Source organism: Vombatus ursinus, unplaced genomic scaffold (genome assembly GCF_900497805.2).
Source record: "Vombatus ursinus unplaced genomic scaffold, bare-nosed wombat genome assembly UNPS02014791.1, whole genome shotgun sequence".
Classification (NCBI taxonomy): domain Eukaryota; kingdom Metazoa; phylum Chordata; class Mammalia; order Diprotodontia; family Vombatidae; genus Vombatus; species Vombatus ursinus.
In genome coordinates, this window is record NW_020954569.1 from 50,157,751 (window position 1) to 50,178,315 (window position 20,565).

Genomic DNA, 20,565 nt, shown 5'->3' on the forward strand with positions numbered 1-20,565 from the left:
GAGGACTTAGAATAATAGGACATTGGAGCTGGAAGGGCTAGAGATCACCTACCTGAGTGGCACAAATCATCTCTACAACACCTCTTAACAAACGTTATTTAATAATCTAGAATTTTTAGAAGGAAAGGGGATCTTGGGTGTCATTTTACAGTTGAAAGAGCTTGAGGTCTAGTGAAGTTGATCATCACCCACCTAATTAGTTAAGCTGAGACTAGAATCCACATCTCCTGGGATACTGACAGTGAGGAGAGTTGGACTGCAACTGCTACTGAAAGGGAAAACTAATAGATAATACAATGCTGTCTTTTTCTCTTCAATTCCGCACTCTCCCCACTCAGTTCCCATCATTTGCACGGCATGCAGAACAAAATCAAGTACTTTTGGTCCACAGAATACTTGCTTATTTCTGGGACAGTGGAAATAATTTTGAATTGAGGACCTGAATTTAAATCTTAGCTCTGCTGCTTATTACCTGTGTGACCTTGGGCAAGTTACTTTAACTCTCTCAAGCTTAGTTTTCTCATCTGTAAAATGAGGGGTTTGGACTCAATGACCCATTAAGGTTTTTTCCAGCTCTCAATAAATAGGAGACTATGCCAGACTAGGAAAAACATATGTTACAGTCTTTATTGTAAAAAAAAAGTGTCATAACCAAGTCAAATCAGTGGATGTGGCCTATCTCTTTGGACAGCAGGAGTGGTGAGCCCTTCATTGTGATCATATGCATTTAAGTAAGATGGATTTCTCCCCCAGTCTGCGATTTTGCTGATGAAGAGGACTCTGGTGTTGAGATGCATTTCAGTCATGCAGATTAGCGAGTCATCTATAACTTCCAGTCTTGGAGAGCTGTCTGGTATAATGAAAGGTGAAATAATTGGCTCTGTGTTATGTGCCCAGTATGTGTCAAAAGGTAGGTCTTGAACCCAAGGCTTTCTGATTTTAAGGCTGGCCCTCTATCAACTACTCCATGATTCCTCTCAATGGGATCTTATTTATAGGAATAATTTTTTAAAAAGGCTCTAGATGCTCAGTTCAGCTTGAGACTTTGTAGGAAATGGGACAGTTTCATCGACTGAAACATAAACAAACAAAAAAGGTAGTACAAAATGCTCCTGACAAAGTAGAGAGCATTCTTACCTCCTCTTCTTTAGATATCTGAAAAGCCAGTTTATAAACACAAATGTCATGGTATTTTGAAAACAGGTTATTAAATTCCTTTAGGAATATTTAAATAAATTCATTTAAATAGAACAAAAAATAATGGCAAGAATATTGGTTTAATGGTTTAAATTTGGTTTAACATGTAACCTAAAGAGGAACCATTTGTGAGATCGTTTTTTCCTCCTTCCCTTTCAGGATGACAAGGATTTGGTGCATGAATTTGTTGTGGCTGAAGGTCTGACTTGCTTAATAAAAGTGGGAGCTGAGGCAGACCAGAATTATCAAAACTACATCCTTAGAGGTAAGTAACTGGGATTACTTCCATGACTCTCTTGATAAATATTGCTGCTTTTCTTATTTAAGGATTTAATTATCAAATGCATTTTTTCCCAATCTGAATTTGTCTAAGGTCCATTTTTACTGGCATAAGAAACTTCTGACCAGGAAATTCTTCATACCTATGCAGATAGGCAATTGCTTTCCAGCTTGGAGTCATGAAGAATTGTTTGAGCTGTGAGTTGCATGGGGTCACACAGCCAGGATGTATCAGATACAGAACTTTAACCCTGACCTTCTTGACTCTGAAGCCAGCTCTCTATCCATTCTGTGATGCTGCCAAACCACTTAGGGAATTTCCATTTCAGGGTTCATATGGTACAAAAGAAAACTCTTCATTGTAAGCCACTCCTGCTTACTATGTCAAACATAATTCTGTGAGTTTCATAAATAAGTTCTCTTCCAAACTTTGAGATAGAAGCACTGCATGCTCAAGAGAATCATTAAAATAGTTCCTGTTAGATGAAAGTCTACAATGTTACAGAGCATGTTTAAGTGAAGTTCATTCTTCACTGCATAGGGTGTCCAGGATAAAGGAAGTCTAAATTAGTTCTTGGTATACTGTGCCCTATGGGAGTAATTTTGGCTTCCTAACAGTCACCAAGAACTCCACTCTTGAGGTCGTTTTCTCCATTGATGTGTATGGCACCTCTGCCTCCATAGCAAAGCCTCGGCAAAGCAGGGGACTGGCTTGTTCCCATAAGGAAAATTTCAACTCTTCACGTTGTTGGGTCTTGGCTAAGGAATAAATCCAAGTTATATGTGATTAAAGATCAAGTTGACTGGAATTATAAGGCAGTCAGAACTGAATTGTCCTCACATAGTTCCTGGCATGTCCTCTTCCCACAGCCGTTATTATCTTCTCTGCGTTGTCATTATCCTCTTACCCAACTATCTGGACTCCTTCTTCTTTCTCTCCTTGCCTCACACTGCCTTGCCCAGAAACCTATGTCAAAGAAAAGAAAAACACAAAGGAAAAACAGAAAGCTTTTGAAAAAGTAAACGTTAGTGTTTTCTTAGCTTTGTATAAACACATTTAATGTTGTGCATGCATTTTGTAACCCATCTCTAGTTGCTGTTCTTTGTTCTGTCTTAGGATAGCAATTCCAAAAGGTCTGGGAATCTGTCTTCCCCTCACTTCTTATTTTTTTAACTTGTAGTCTTTTGCCATGCTGATGGTGGAATCTCAATAGAAAGTTGTTAAAGATTATGCTTTGTTGGTAAGCTCTACTATTTATTAATCAAGAAAAAAACTTGAGATAAAGTGGAGTGGAGGAATGCCAGTGTTTATGTGAAGCGCTATCACATGAAATAGGCAGTAAGCTCATTTTGTTTGGCCCCAGAAGGCAGAACAAAGACCAGTGGGTTGAAGGAAATTTATGCTTGATTTAATGAAAAATTTTGTAACATTTTTCCAAAAATGAAATGGATTGTCACTGGAGATGGTAGGCTGCCCTTAACTGGATGTCCTTTAGTTGTGTAATAGACATATACACATGGATCTGTATATATGTGTTGAGAAAAGTTAGTATTATACTAATACATTAATAACTGATTGTTAATTGTGATTCACTGTTTTTCCTCCTATTTTCTGTAAAGACCCAACTCCTGTTAAGTTCAGTCAGTCTCTGAAGGGCATGGCTGATTAATAAGATTGCTCCTAGACCTCACAGAGGGCAGAAAAATTCATGTCCTAAAGCAGCTTACATTCTAATGGGGGAGGCAACATATGTGTGTCTACACGTATATATACATACATATGTGATTGTATGTGTATATATACAGGTACACTGAGACAAAAACCCCTAAGAGACAGAGTTTCTGGGTAATTAACAAATTTATTAATTAGGCTAGCCAGCAATCAATAAATTGATGGTCAGTGGTTTTTCTTGGTAACCAAAGAAGCCAAGGGGGACCCTGCTTTTTTCTCTTTTTGTCCTCAGTGCTTATCACAGTTCCTGGAACATAGAAAGCATTTAATTAATACTTATTAATGGTTTGATCAATTGATTGTATCCTTTAATCATTGACGTCTTTTTTTTTCCTTCTGTTAGACGAGTTTCAAGTAAGTTGAACTAGGGAGAAGAAAATTTTCAATTCTAGGTTAAACTAGAAACTGAATTTTAGGTATTCTTGTCAGTAGAGGAAATTGCACTGGTCAACATTTTGTCAAATTGGATGAAAACATAGAAGACATACTTATCAAAAGCTGGATAGAGTTAACTAAATACCATGACATAATCCAAATTCTAAATGATCTAAACAATCTAAAATGCTGGATTTTACTGGTATAGGAGAACTCCCATGGTAGGAAAGCCTCTTCCCAATTCAGGGTGGCATCTTCTTTACCACTTAGAGTCTTGGAGAGTTGCCAATAGCACCGAAACTATTAACTGAAAAGTGAAATGTCTTACCCAGGGTCACACAGCAAGGTGTGTTAGAGGCAGGATTGACCCCACTTATCCACTATACTACACTGTCTTTTCTAAGATAAATGGCATTGAGCAGAATAAATATAAGCAATCAGTTGTAAGTTATTGAGGGGGAGCTGTCATTACTAAGGATACATTTGATTTGTACTGGATATACAATCACTAGTGTAATCTACGCTTTCTAAAGATATTGGTGATTCAACATTTCTACATTAGGTCTAATCATTACATTATTATATTTTGGGTTTCAAAGAATTTCCAATGCCTGGAAATAGGAGGCCTCCCAACACGTATCATCTTGACAGTAAATATGAACATAACTCACCAAGGTATACTTAGGTTACAGAATAGATTGGTGTAGGTGCTGTACTCTGAAACTAATTCACTTGTGTCTAAATAATTGATTGTAATTAGAGGCAATTTATTTCTTGATTATTGTATTTTTATGTTGCTCTTTTATGAATGTTTGAGGGAAGTAGATTCTGAGGAATTTAAATGATCAGTTTGTGTCTTTGGGCTTAACATAGGGAAATTAAGATATTTCTTAGTATTCCTATTTTGTAGTGCTTGATTTACCCTTGTTTCTTCCAAATAGAGTTTCATAAATCTGTTTCTAGGTGTTTAAACTGGCAGCTCAGTACATTGATAGATAATCATATTTGTAATTGTGGAAAACACATGCCCACCTTGAATTATTCCACTAGTTGGCCAGCCACCAGACAATTTTTGGTGTGCTTGGTTTTTAAAAATGTGTAATATTAAGCTAATTCCTAAAACTATAGTCAGAATTTATGTCCAACTGTGGGTATATATATGAGTGTACATGGATCTTTTACCCACAGTTCTATAAAGAAATAACATTTGTAGAATCTTTACTATTTTCCCACATCTGTTTTTAGAATACTTTGAATTTATCTTTCCTCTCCTTCCCCTTCCCCCACCCTGAAAATTTTAAAGCTATTACTTCAATTCTATGTCAGCTCTTTTCCAGTTCCAGGAATCTTTGTATGCTTTTGGTTTAAGGTTGTATCTGCAGAGAGATAAAGATAGGTTTTGAATTATTAACCAAGTTTCTTCAAACGTGAGTGGGCCTGTAAGAAGAACATTGAAAGTACAACAAGTAAAAATAACATTTATCTGTCTTATTATTTTTGGATGACTGCAGTGGTTGCTCTAAAGCTTTCATGATAGCCATGTACTTAATATAAATCTCATTTAGTATTTCGTTAGCTCATGGCTATGATAATTGAAGTAAAACATTTGAAATTGCATAGAAAAGAAGAGCATATATTTTATGGAACTCACATATTAATATGCTGAAGTTTACATATGATACATGTTCAAGAGAATGCAAATTCTTCTAACCCACTACATCCACCCAGTCCCATACCATGCTTCTCATGCCATCTAGCCATGAGTTAGGAAATGATGGCCTACATGGGCATCATTGCCTCATCCCTGCTACCAGAGACACCCTTATTCTTTATACCTTTTCCTCTTAGAATAAAGAAATTAATATTACTCTAGCCACTGGAAAGGGCTTGATAATCAACTATCCTATGGCTCTGCTTATAATCCCTGGTACTTTCCAGACCCAAGTCGTCCTCTGCTGATGTCATGTAGAACATAGTATTTGAAATTGGAGTTAGGGGTGTTATTTATCCAACCTATACAGGCTGGTACCTGCTTGTGAGCTGATTGTTAAATTTTCAGTGAGAGCATTTGTATCTCTGGAATGGATGAATGCTACAAATCAGGACTTGATTTACTATTTTGTTGATTTTCTAGACATAATAAAGTGATGGGAAAATGTTAACAATACAGATTAAATTTAAAAGTGGGTAGAACAGTTTTTAGGAGGAACCTCAGCAGCCATGTAAACTAACCCATATACAAAAGGAATCTCCATTATAACATACTTGACAAGTGGTCATTCATGACATTTTGCATCCTCAATGCTTCGTATGGATTTTGGTTTAAATTTTAGGAAAAGGAGGAAAATTTTCCTGCAGCCATTTAATTCCTTGTCACTTAGATTTGTTTTGCTTCTAATTACACAATGCGATGCTGGAGATTCTGGTTAACTTTGATTAATAAGTATGTAGTGGTGGTGGTGAGGTAGGGGTGATGGGGGCTTGGAGCTCATCCCATGGAGCATGCATAGTGATGAGCCTATGTGCTGTGGCCACTTCTTTCAGGACGTGTGCTTTGGTCTATGTGAACCAGAGGTTTCTAGCTGGTCTGTATGTACCACATAGTGCCCCTCACCCAAGAGGGAGTTAGAATAGTAGTCAAAGAAGATTGACCACTACTAGCAAGATTTGCCCACTCAGTAGATTTTAAAGGGATCGACAACTTCTTTATTCCTCTTGTATCTTCTTCTCTCCATCCTGCAGGAAGGAGTAAGGGGCTGGTAGCCAGCATCCCATCAGTCCCAAATCCCTTTGTCCTGTAGGCACAGCCTACCAGCATCCTGGAGGGAGGGAGCAGAGGAGCAGGCATCCGGAAATCAGATCATTCCTTTCTGTCATATTTATTCCTGTGTGGTACATACAAGATGGATGGTCTTCTGGCTTCTTTCTCAGAAGTCTCTTGAAGTCAAGCTCAAAAAGATGTCACCAAACTGGTGAACTCTCTAAGAGAGTGTCTATTTGTCATTTTTAGAGTCTGACCTCTCTGTGACAATGCTCTCTGGGAGCCAAGGATTACAAATATAATTTGTTATAATATAGTGTATGTATACATATACATATGTATATATATTTATATATAATAGTTTGACATAACTTTTAACATAGTGAGCTTTTGTTTAACCACTTTATAATGAATGTTCTTAATCAATACTGTAGGGAAACAGAGCCAGTCTCATATCCTCTGCTGCATCATTAGCAACGAAGTATTATGAGACTGTAGCAATATTAACCAGAGAGGAGATATTAGTCACTCACTATATTCAGATGTTATTTTTTTCAAGTTTTGTTCTAATTTTTCAAATTATATTAAAGTACTGACAAACCTACCTTCTGTCTTTGAAGAGGTGGGGGACTATAGGTGTGAACCATTGTATCTATTGATCATCTCAGTTGTTATGCTTATAAGTTTAGCTGAACTGCTTTCCTGACTCCTTGCTTTCATTCTTTGTTATAAGGTTTGGCCCTCTGGTGATGGGATGGCTAGGAAGATATTGAGAAATAAAAGTGGTATTAAAAACAAAAGATATAAATAAATTTTTTAAATTGCCAAAATATTCTATTGATCCAAGTATAGGTTTACACTTCAAATGAGATCTCTTTGAAAGAAATACATAATACTCATACACATACAGAGTTAGATTGCCTGAAAACAACAATAATTATTGTCTGTACTTAATAAAGCTAGGTTTTTTGGGAAAAGATAACATTTATTTGGAACCAATAAGATTCACCGGATACTTCTGTTGAATAACCAAGCTCCTGAAGATTCTAACAGTACTTTGGTATTTGGAATTGTAGTCAACTCCTGTTATTAAGCTAATCAAAACATTTAATTTACAACATATAGTCTTAGACTAAAATACTGAACAATTTTTTTTTGCTTGAACTAGGGCTATAGGACTTGCAAATGCACTACTGGGCGGCATCCCAAGGGAACAGTCAGAGTGTTTTTTAGGTTGGAAAATGTCCCCACGTTTTTCTCCCACTAGATCTAGAAAACAGAATTCCAGCTTTGTCATTCACCCACAGGGTATCATAGCCTTATATTGCAGACTAAATGGAATGCTTGTTTATCTAGACAGGAACAGAAACTGACATGACTTCTAATCTAGGATTACTCATTTAATGTCCACATTGCAATTTACAGAGTCATCGAGTCTCAGTTATAAAATACCTTTTCACATTAGCACTGCTGATAATTACATAGGGCTGTTGTGGAATTCAGAAATAAAGCAAGAGAATTATATATTTCCTTGTTATCAGTCCTGATGATACCAGAAGGTTTTGTGTTACTATTTGGGAGGCTAGAGTGAGATTAGTAGCTCTGGGTTCATTACCATGCACTTACACTTCCTCTCTATGTGATCCTGGGCAAGACGCTTCTCTATTTCCTCATCTGAAAAGTAAGGATGAAAATGTTATCTAAACCTAACTCACAAGCCTGTGGTGAGGAAATGATAAGATCATAGATGAGAGAACTGAGGCCTAGGGGAAGTTATGACTTGGTCAGCTAAGTAGCACCATAGATAGATAGAGTGTTGCTTGGAGTTGGGCTCAGTGTTTTCTTCCAGAAGACCTGAGTTCAAATCCAGCCTCAGGCATGTACTAGCTGGATGACTCTGGGCAAATCATTTAACCTCTTTTAGTTTCAGTTTTCTCGTCTGTAAAATGAGGTTATCATAGCACCTACCTCCTAAGGTTGTTGTGAGGAGAAAATGAGATTAGGCAGCTAGGTGATGAGGTAGACACAATGTTGGCCCTGGACTCAGGAAAACATGAGTTCAAATCCTACCTCAGACATATGCTGACTGTGTACTCTGGACAAGCCACTTAACCTCTGCCTGACTCAGTTTCCTTAACTTTAAAGTGGGGATATAAATAGCACCTACCTTCCAGGGTTATTATAAGGATCACATGAGATAATATTGGTAAAGTACTTAGCACAGTGCCTGGTACGTAGTAGGTAGTTAATAAATGTTTCCTCTTTCCATCCTCTTCTTCCTCTTTCCTTCCTTCCTTCCTTTCCTTCTTTCCTTCCTTCCTTCCTTCCTTCTTTCCTCTCTCCCTCACTTCCTTCTTCCGACACTCAAGTCATTTGTTAAAGGTGGGCTCTGAATCCAAGTACTCTGACTAGAGCCAATGCTTACTGTCTAAATGTATGTATTCATGTATGTAACATATGCAAATATGTATTTATAATGTTCTATGTTCTTTGTAACTATAAAATATTGTAGAAATGTAAACTATGGTTATCATTTTGCTTGCATAAAAATGAAACTTTGGTTTGAATGTAGATTTTTCTGCCTTATTGTATTTCCATGAAAGGTGATACTTTGGGCCAAGCAGATCCTGTGAAAAATGAATACACTGAAGCATGACAAACACGTATCTTTTAATTACTGAGCAATGAACAGCTGGTCCTAGGTGGCCGCCTCCTGTCCCTTTAGAATCTTTCTAGAGGCTGCATTATTATTTTTTTTCAAATTTTACAAATCTGATTGTAAATATTATGTGAATGCAGTCTGAGGTAAGGAGAAATTAAAGAAAATTCCAGTATTTCCAAATTAATAGGGAGGTAGCATGGTGTGGTGGGAGCATGCTGTATTTGGATTCAGAGGAGTCAGCCCAGATTCTAGTTCTTCCTCTTCCTGTCTCTGTGATCTTGGAAAAGACATTGAATCTTACTGGTTCTCAGCTCTTCATCTGTAAAATGAGAGGGTTATTGTAGGTGGACTCCAAGTTCCCTTCAGCTCTGAATCTATGATTCTTTATCTTTGTAGACCCATGCATATATAACCCTTGGCTCCTGGGTTGCCACAGACAGCATTGCCTTAGAGGCATAGGACTTCAGAAACCATTTAAATGTTTTCTTTTTGAACTTGGCTTTTGGAGGCTCCTGTAAGAGAGAAGCCAGAAGAGATTGTCCATCTTGTGTTTGCCCCAAAAGAAGAGGTGCAGTGAGAAGGACTGAGTGACATGTCTGATTTCTGGATGCCTGGTCCTCTCTTCTTCTCCAGGATGCTGGTAGGCCATGGCTGCAGGACAGTACTAACTACAACTGATGAAATATGAACTCTTGGCTGCTTCCTGCTTGGTTGGGGGAGGAAGATGCTGAAGGAAAGCAGAAGTCTCCCCCTTGAAAGTCTACCGAGTGAGCAGCTCTTGCTGTCCATTGGTCCCCTGCTCACTGAGCGGAGGCCAGTGGCACATGGGGACCAGCCAGAAGCCTCTGATTGTATAAGAGGCCAAAGTACAGATCTCCTTTGAAGTTGCCAAGATAAAGACTCAATTCTCTTCATGTTCCAAATTATGGTTCTATGTGTAACTCCAATACAACACCTTCCCTTTTGCTAGCATATTCTAGTATATACATTAAGCTTCTAGTGTTAAACTTTGTGACTCTCTCCTCCCACATTTTGTATTTTAACATTTTTTTTATTTTTTATTTTTTGAAAGGCAATTGGGGTTAAGTGACTTGCTCAGGGTCATACAAGTAGTAAGTGTCAAGTGTCTGAGGCTGGATTTGAATTTAGGTCCTCCTAATTTCAGGGCTGGTGCTCTATCCACTATGCCATCTAGTTGCTCCCCAAATTTTGTATTTTAAAAATTTGATGTGACTGCTGAGCTTCTCTTCTCTAGATCTTATATAGTTGCTAACCCCTTCCAATGCTAGGTTTTGTTTGCTTAAGTTAAGTGTATGTCAAAATAAAACCTTTTATCAAAACAAATCCAGTCCAACCTGGATGCTGGGTCTTTATACACACACACACACACACACACACACACACACACACACACACATGTGTATATATGTGTGTGTATACATTATATATATGTATGTGTGTGTGTATATATGTATGTATGTATGTATGTATGTATGTATATGTCATGTATTGTTAACTTGGTTTCTACCAGGACCAGGTTAAAAAAATTATACAGCATGTAGTTTAAAGGTTTTATTGTATTTTGTGGTTTGGGGATGGGGTAGAACTCCTACCTAACTGTACATTTTCATTTTGGAGGGGGAATGGTTAAGTGATAAAATTAAAGTTTTCTTCGGATATCTTTGGACCTGAAAGGGAACTTAGAAGTCATCTGTTCTAGTTTCTTCATTTTACGGATAAGGAAACTGAGGTCCATGTTTTATTGAATGAAATATAGAAAACCAGGCAATTGACTTATTCTTAGGCTAGCTATGTTGTAAAAATGTCTTCAGTAAATTAAATTCCCTGAGTCAACAGCATGCTTGAATTTCATAGCAGAAAGTGAATCTTAGACATAAAACTGAGGAAAAACAGCATGGCTAACAGATGAAGAAGACCAACATAATAGTTCTAGGACATAATAGCTCATGGTGCCTTGTACAGAACAGATAACTTGATAAACATTTGTAGAATTGATGACTTGAGTGCGTTTCAGGGATAGCAGTTTCATAAATGTGATTATGTCCCTATGAGTAGCATAGTCCAGTAAATGGGTTGAATGCTCAATGGCTTGAACATTTGGTCTGCACAATATCATTCTGACTCATTTAAACAGTGTCAACAGATAACAAAGATCTAAAAATACAAGTTTTTCCTTTTGCAACATCTACCTTTGCAACATCTCTCATGACTGCTCCCTTCACTCCCCACACACAGCCATTATCTAAATTCAGGTCCTCATTACCTTTCATCTGGACTATTGTTACAGCCTCCTTAATATCCCTTCTCTTAGGCCCCACAAAGTTGCCAAAATAATTTTCATTAGGCACTTGTCTCTCCGACCTACTGTCTTGCTCAAAAATCTTCAATGGTTCCCTAATGATCCTTAGATAAAATGTGTACATACATACATTTACACATGTGTATGTATGTATGAGTATACACATACTCTATTCCACAATGTAGAATATGTATATATATACACACAGATATATATGCATGTATTCCTCAGTGTAGAATGTATAGGTGTGTATGTATAGATTCTTCCATCTAGAATGTCAAGCCCCCCACAGTATGGATCCAACCTCCATTTTCAGACATTCCCATTACTTCTCTTCATACACTTTGCATTCTAGCCAAACTGATTTGTTTGCTAACTCAGACTCAGCATTTCATCAGTAATCTCTATGCGTCTGTAGAGCCTGAGCTGCATCCTTGGAATGTTCATTCTCTTTACCTTTGCCTCTAAGAATATACTCTTCCTCCCCTTCAGACCTTTCACTTGGGGTGTTCTGTGAAAATCCCTTCTCATCTCTGAACTGGACAGCCCCCAATATGTCATTCAATGGAATCAGTCTCTTAGCCGTCTAAGACATAAGTGATGTCATTTTGTCAGTGTTTTTTGAGGTCAATGCCTAAGGTCCTAATACTAGTAAATACTAATTCACATTTTTATTACATTTTAAGGTTTACAAATTATTTCCCTCCCAAGCCATTAAGGCAGGTTGTATAAACATCATCACCCCCCAATAGAGTTCAAAGAGCACTCTATAGAGCAGAGCATTAGTTTTCTTTGTAAATTAAGGCTTCCCCCTATGGCATCCAAAAGACATCATGGCAGCTGTCTTCCAAATTATTCCCTGAAGGCTCTATGTGCTAAGGAAGCTGTTGTAATAGAAAACTTCTAATTCTGGAATAAGTGAGACTAATGCACATTGTTACCTGCATCTCTTGAGGAAATCCAACCTCAGTGTTTGATGCAGATCTAACATTCATCTCACCTTCTCTTGGACTCTAACTGTTCTGGTGATTGATAGGTATGAACCAGATGGCATTCTTCATGACACAGCCACAAGCTGAGCCTGACACCAAGCAAACACGGACATTTGCTCTAAAGAGGGTGTCTGGAGAACAGGCACTGGCTTGCTAACTTGATGTTTTATAAATAGATGTAACTGTTGGTGACATTCACACAGGCATTGGAAATCGCTTCCCCAGATATCTCTAGACCGTTGGAGACAAGTTAACATCCTAAGTGGTATAAGGTTTCCAAGTACATTTTGGAAACTTCACAAACTACAAAGAACAGGCTGGTTTTAAACACCAAGTCCTCATGGGAATGATAAGCCTCTCTGTATATGGTTTTAGGATGTTGGTTGCATAACAGAAGACCAGTATTTCATAACAAGCCCATACCACATGTTGCTGGGCATAGTGGAGGGTTTGCAGTCACCCTAACACAGTGTCTGGTACAGAGAATGTGTTTAATAACTGTTAATTGTTTGATCAAGAAAGCTAGGTGGATGGATAAAGTCCTGGACCTGGAGTCAGGAAGATTTAAGTTCAAATTCAGCCCCAGTCACTTATTAACTGTGTGACCCTGGGCAGGTCATTTAACTTTTGTTTGCCTCAGTTTCCCCAACTGTAACATGGGAACAATAACATCACTGCCTCCCAGGTTATTATGAAGCTCAAACGAGATAATATTTGTGCAATGTTTAGCATGGTGCTTGGTGTATAGTAAATATTATTTAAATGTTAGCTATTATTATTGTTGTTGTTGTTGAATCTGTTTATGTTACAAATATATGATATCTTCCTTGAATAACAAATGACCTTGATTTTCAAAGCATAAGCAAAAGGGAGATTTTTCTTACATACTACTCTCTTACACTAAAATTTCAAGATTAGTACTGTATTTATTGACATTTCTTGTTTTCAAAGATATTTTACTGCCAAAATGGAGGGCAGGAGATGTGGGAAAATACTAACAAGGGCAAGTAATTAATTTCTCTGAACCTCAGTTTCGTCAGTTACAAAAATGGGGGTAATAGAACTTTAAAGTGCTATATAAATATTAGTTATGATTATTATTAATAAGATATATGATATATACTTCTAAAATATTTAAAAGAGTTTAAGGCAAATATTCAATCTGAATGATATACATTAAATAAATTAAATTAGGCCAATAGGATTTATAATTGAAAGGAATCTTAGAGATCATTTATTTTACTCTAGTCGTTTTCCAGAGGAGGAAATTGAGGCCCACAAAGGTTAAGTGACCTTCCTGAGATCACCAAGGTAGGAAGTAGCAGAGTTGTCTCCTGTCTCCTGACTCTAAATCTGGTGGCATATTCCACTTCCCCATGACCACTATGTCAAATATCCAGAAGGGCTCCTTTGATAATGTCTGTCCTAACAATTATGCATAGATCTTGTTTTCATTTGGCTAGACTGGTTGTGTTCCAGCAGCTCCTGGCCAGAGATACTGTCTTGCTATTTTAACAGAATTCACACCTCTTCAGATCCCCTTATCAAGACCTCATTGCTTACTCCAAAGGCTGCTGCTGCTTTAGGCAGCCCCAAGCCTACTAGATAGGAAGTTAGGCGCTCTGCTGATCAGAACAACATCCCCACTCATCTTCTTATATCTCCTGCCCTCCATTTTATCAGTAACTGAAAACATGAAATTGGATAAGTACATATAAAAGGAATCCTGAAATTTTAGCTTAACTAAAGCAGTTTGTCAGCTAGCATTTATTAAGTCGTAACTGTGTGCCAGGCACTGTACTAAGCACTGGTAGTACAAAGAAAGACCAGAAACAGTCCCTGCTCTCAAGGAGCTCACAGTCTATTGGGGGAGACAACATTCTATCAGCTATGTACAGGTAAGATGTATACAGGATATTTTCTCACACACGTCATTCTCCTGCCTCCCCTCCCCCAAAAAAGTGCATGGCCTTACTAAAATAGCTGAAGAAAAATACCAAAGCATGCAATATTTAACTAAGACACATATTCTAGAGAAGCTTTAAGGAATGTTATGAATCATAGTGGAATGTGGTCTATAGTGGGATTGGACCTTTTGATTAAGGAGCCAGTTCAGGGCAAGTGAAAATTGGATATTAGGGTTCAATAAAAGTTGATACTGTATTCAATTTGATTCAAAAAGCATTAGATAAGAGCCCAGTATTTTCTAGGCATTCTTATAGGTGCTGGGGATACAGAAATTAAAATAAAACAATTCTTGCCTTCAAATAGCTTACATTCTATTTAGGGGGAAATGTATACAAATACAAACGTGTATACAAATAAATAAATTCAAATTATGTTTGAAACACATATGGGATATTTGAGGGGAGCAGTGTGGAGAGCCTCTGACAACCAATGGAATCTAGAAAAGTCTCTTGTTGGGGTGGCTTTTGAATTGAGCCTTGAAGGGAATGAAGAGTTCCAGAAGGCTGAGGTGAAGAGAGAGCTAAGAACAATCAAAGTGAGGCAGAGCCTGGGGGAATCTGGAGTTTACTATAGTCAAAGACAGCCTTAAAGATCTAGAATCACCTTGGAGATTGGGAAGTTAAGGAGGAATAATTGGATCTTGGAGGTCAAAGCAAGCAAAAGTTGAGAGTTCATTAGGTTAGGGTTTTTGAAAGTATGCTACTAGTTATGGGCATTGGCTCTAGCAATGGAAGAAAAAGATGGGGAAAAGAACGATGTTAATGGAAAGGAAAGAGAGTGGGGAGAGAAATCTCTGGGAAGCAGCTCTAGAGTGGGAGAAATAAGTGGTGGGGGAAAGGAGGGGGAAGAAGGAAGAGGAATTTTTTTCTTGAACCAAATTGGGGATGGACCCCAAGCTATAGTGGGCATTTGTAAGGAACTTTCATAAAATGGGAAGTACCTGTTACTTGTTTGGAGTTACTGTTGTTTGCCTTTTATTTACAAGTCTTTTGGATACTGTAAAGGAATTTTCCTGTCTTATCTCTAGTCTGGCTTATATTTAGCCCTGTTCTACAAAGCTCCTCACTACTACATCAGCTTGTATGTGTTGCATATCTAGTACTAATTAGCGAGCAACATGTACTGCTCTCTCTTAACTGTCAGTTTGCTTTTCTTAGCAGTGAAGCTACTGAAAGACATTTGTGGAAATTAACCAGAAGTCTAGGGGTGTAGGATCAAACAAATCTTTTCTGTGGCCCTCTAAAGTCTTAATAATTATGTTTTCCCCTCCTTCCTCCACCATGGTGATAGATTTTTTTTAAACAAAGTTGTCCTGTTTTCTGGTTTAAAATGTCTGTCTTCTCCTTTGCCTGCCTTGGGGAAGTTTCTTCACATGAAAATATGAATGTTGCCAAAGAGCATTTGTAATTTCATAATGGAGTTTTATTTGTGTGGTATTACATCCTGGTGCTCACCTTGAAGGCTTATGGGAAATAGTCATATTGTTTCTTTATTCAAATTTATATTGTAATCATTATCATCTGCTGAAATTAAGCCAAAAGTCACAGTCATTTGTTAAGTGCCTACAATGTGCCAGGCTCTTGCCAAGTGATAAAAAGAAAGGGGGGAAAAGCCCTTAATAATCATAATAACTCTTGGGCAACGTAGCAGCATTTTTTGATACTACTCCAGTTATTTCACATTGGCTTCTATCAAGGCAAATTGGTACCTGGTCTTCAATTTATAGCTTAAAGAATTTGCCTGGAACACTAGGAGGTTACAAAGGGATTTGAACCCTTTTGTGCCCTGGACCCCTTTGGGAGTCTAGTAACCCATGGACCCTTTCTTTTAATAATGTTTTTAAATGCATTAAATACATTAGGATTATAAAAGAAACCAAATTTTATCAAAATAGTTACCAAAATATGAAAAGTTCACAGACCCTCGGTTAAGAATCCTTATCTATCTTATATTCTAATGGGATGGTGGTAGCTGACAAGAGAGAGACGAAGAGGAGGTAGCATGCTATACTTGAAGGGCAGGACTTGGAGCCAGATTTGGGTTTAAATTCTGTTTTTGTTCTCACTAGCTGTATGACCTTGGACACATCACTTAATATTAGTTTCTTTGTGAGTGAAATGGGAATGCTAATCCCTGCCCTGCCCAGGTCACAGGTCAAAATCAAATGAGATACTCTATAGGAAAAAATTTTGAAAATTACAAAGTGCTATACAAATATAAGGGCAGCTAGGTGGCACAGCGGATAGAGCTTGGGCCTTGGAGTCAGGAAGACTCATCTTCCTGAGTTCAGATCTGGCCTCAGAATTGTGTGACCCTGGGCAAGTCACTTAACCCTGTTTGCCTCAGTTTCCTCATCTGTAAAGAGCTGGAGAAGGAAATGGCAAGCCATTCCAATGTCTTTGCCAAGAAAACCCCAAATGGGGTCACGAAGCGTTGGACATTACTGATAATGACTGAAAACAAAAATACAAATAAAAGGGATTATGCTTATTTTATTACTGTTATTATGACCAAAAGTGCATTGTAAAATATTTTCCTTCTTTGTTGGTGTGTCAGCATATTAGTATAAAAAAGCTTTTAAATTGTGAAAGACTAGATTTTTAAATAATTTGTGAAAAAAGTTGATGTAGGTTGATACCTTCTCAGGGTCATACAGCCAGCATGTGTCCAAGGCAGAACTTGAATTCAGATCTTTCTGACTCAGAAGCCAGCTCCATACCCCTAGGCCATACTGTCTCTTTAAGTGGAAAAAAATGGAAGGATGCAAGTGATTGGTAAACTACTGAGTCATCTTCTGCTAAAACATGTTCAGAAGAAAATGACCAGGAAAGGAAAGAGTCTAGAAACCACAGTATAAAGAATGGCTGAGGGAACCAGGGTGGTTAACTTTGAGAATCAAGACCTCCTTGGCACTTAGGATTTCAGATATGGCTTCCAACTTCTGGACTTATGGCTCCCTGACCACTAGTTTTCCTGTTCTTGATCTTAGTTTGTTTGTGCCATATTCTTGCCCTCTATCCATACAGAAAACTTCTCCATTGCCTGCATCCCAGACTCCCAAAGTGAGGAGTCTGTCTGGACCCTGAAAATGCTCAGTCCCAGCCCTTACCGGAAAGAACACACCTAGAATTTGAGGGAGAAAAGTACAGATCAGGAAGCAAGGTTATGCGCTAAAGACAAGAAAGATGTCAAATTTTTATACTCATCAATTTTATTTGGGTTATGAAAATTTTGAGCCCAGCCAAACACCCAGGCCCATGGGAAAATGGAAACTAAAACTCTCTTTGGAGAATTTGTGGACATTTAGTTTAATTTTCAAGGAGTCTGAAGTTTCTGTTAAGAGTTTAAGTCTATTGTTTGAATCATTCATTTATTCAGTAAGCAATCTAGTGCTTATTCGGTGAAGAGTTCCATGGTAGATTCTGAGAGGAACAAAATATAGGTAATCCTCAGACCTCACCCTCATGGACTTTACAGGCTTCAATACAGTGACTTCATCTAAGTGTGTGCTCCCTCCCAGCTTACATACAATTCAGAACTCCCCTGCCTTCCCTTCCCAGGTGACTCTTGTCCATGTGCTCATGTGCTGCAGGGAATCCTCCACAAGGGGGCCACCCCACACATTGAAGGCTTCCCTCTAGATTTCTTGTCAGTATAGGGGAACCAAGGAAACTTCCCGTCTGGAAAAGAAATAAGGCACAAGTGTAATTAGCACATGACATTCCATTACACCAGAGAGGGGCAAAACGAAGTCCCACGTGGGTGCTGAACGGATAAGATTTTTACTAGCAAAAAAGATTAGAAAATTTAAGTGCTGATTGTGATTTTCTCAATCAACAAATCAATACTTACTAAGTATTTCCTGTGTGCCCGATACTGTGTTAAGTGCTGAGATCAGTTTGTCCCCTTGATTTACAAAAGATTGGTTGGCAGGAGTGGCAAAAAAATGCAGGCTTTATGTATAACAACAACAATAATGGTAATAGCTAATATTTATGTAGTCCTTATTAAGTGCCAAGTGCTTTTACAATTATCTCATTTGATCCCCACAACAACCAAGGGAAGTAGGTGCCATTATTATCCCCATTTTGTAGATGGGAAAACTGAGGCAACACAGGTTAAGTGACTTGCCCAGGGTCACACAGTTGATAAGTGTCTGAGGCCAGATTTGAATTCAGGTATTCCTAACTCCAAACCTGGTGCTCTGTCCACTGCACCAGAAGATGCTAAGTCTATGGGACATGGCTGCTTTGGCGTGGGATCATGGGAGATCTCAGACAGCCTTGAGACAAGAAGGAACCCTTGAGGATGAAGTCCTTTTCATGCCGCCTTTGCCTTTGTGTAGTTGCATTTAAATAATAGTCCTTTTCATTATTTTGCCCTAACAAGTACAATTCTAACAGATCAAAGTGAATTCCTTGATGACACAGAGTACTGCAGGTGTGGGGTGGAGTCAGTATGAAATATTAGGCAGACAAACAGGGTACTTAAAAACAGAAGAAATTCACTATAACAAACCTATCTGATGTAGCCAGATTCAAATTATGATAGATGTAAAAAGTTCTGAGAATACCTCATCATTTTTGTTCACTACATGACATAATGTACTGTAGCCCAGTGTAATTTCCTTTAATTTTTCTTTTTTTGTGCAAATGAAACTGAATTTTGGTAGTACAAAGTAGGGATGCAGCTGATACAGACACATTTCTGTTAAAAAGCTGTATTCCTGGAAATCAAAGAGATGCCCATCAATTGGGGAATGGCTAAACAAGCTGTGGTATATGATTGTAACAGAATATTATTGTTCTGTAAGAAATTACAAACAAGGCGATTTCAGAAAAACCTAGAAAGACTTACGTGACCTGATACAGAGTGAAGTGATCAGAACCAGGAGAACAGTGTACACAGCAACAGCAATATCGTATGATGAAAAACTGTGAATGACTTAGCTGTTCTCAGCAATACAGTGATCCAAGACAATCCCAAAGGACTAATGATGAAGGGTACTATCTGCCTCCAGAGAAAGAACTGATGTTGATTAAATACAGTCTGAAGCATACTATCTTTCACTTTCTCTTTCATTTTTTTCTTGTATTTGAATCTTCTTGTACAAAATGACTAATATGGAAATGTTTTACATAATTGCACATGTATAACCTATATCTGATCGCTTCCCATCCCAGGGGGGTAGGAGGGGAGATATAATTTGGAACTTAAAACTTAAAAATGTTTAAAAAATTTTAAAAAGCTATATTTCATCAACACACTAACTCTTCAGAAATCTCTATATTGACAATAGAAATAATATAAAAGGTATATTGAATGTTTTCCAGCATGTTACAAAGAGGGGATTATGGCTTGAAAATGTTATTTTGAGACATTAATTTGCCAAATTGTAACTGAATCAGTAAATTTGAAGTAGCTATTTTCCATGGCCAGGTCCATTTAGTTCCACATCCTGCCTGCCAATAAATTATGAATTCATTTTTTGTTTTGATTTTTTTAACATGGTAAACTTCATGATAAGCTCTTTTCTTGAGTCTTTCATTAACTATTTTACCATGGCAGTTTAATTTTATATTATAAAGCCGCTTATGTATCGGAAGGATGGAATGTGGTAAAAAAAAAATCTTATTTTTTTCCTAATTTTTTTCAAATGGGGAGGAGTTAATTTGGAGTTAAATAAAGTGTAAGACTAGTTCAGGGAGATAGCAGTGCAATAGGTTAACTGAAGCTCTGTGTCTTTGGTTTAAATTTTCTTAAAAAATTTCTTTTCATTAATATGTTTTGTTTTTGAGAAGGTGTCACTTCTTATTAAAACAAAACAAAACAAAACAAAAACTCATATGTGCCACCATAGGATCTTCTTATAAGAAGTTAAACAAAATCATTTTTTTGGAGTGACTGACAATATGAGTAATTTTCTACTTTTACAGCTTACCATTTCTTAACGGATAGGCAGGGTCAATGTTTTAACTTACATCTAGGTCCAGCATTGCTTTTGTATTTAGCCTGAATTCTGTTGTCTTTTTGTATTGTCTTTATTTATACTGTAGACATACATATTGTTCTCATGGCCCTACATTTTTCTGTGTATGTTCATATAAATGTAATGCCTAGAGGGCTTCTCCCCTTCATTTCAAATATAGATCCCCTGGACAAGACTACTCAAAGTTCAAAGTACCATTTGGTGCCATATCCACACAAAACCATGGCTCATGAGCTCCCATGAATGTGTTTATTTTTGATAGTCAGAAAATATTCAAAGAAAAGACATTT

General features: G+C 37.6%; 1 protein-coding gene across 1 annotated transcript in view; it reads left to right on the top strand.

Moving 5' to 3' along the window:
* The window catches only part of FHOD3 (formin homology 2 domain containing 3), a 687,613-nt gene that overhangs the window by 350,802 nt on the left and 316,246 nt on the right, over nt 1–20,565 (top strand). Inside the window, exon 5 of the mRNA XM_027869130.1 lies at nt 1,357–1,462. Within this exon, the coding sequence (XP_027724931.1) occupies nt 1,357–1,462 (106 nt within the window). The remainder of the gene's footprint in view (nt 1–1,356; nt 1,463–20,565) is intronic.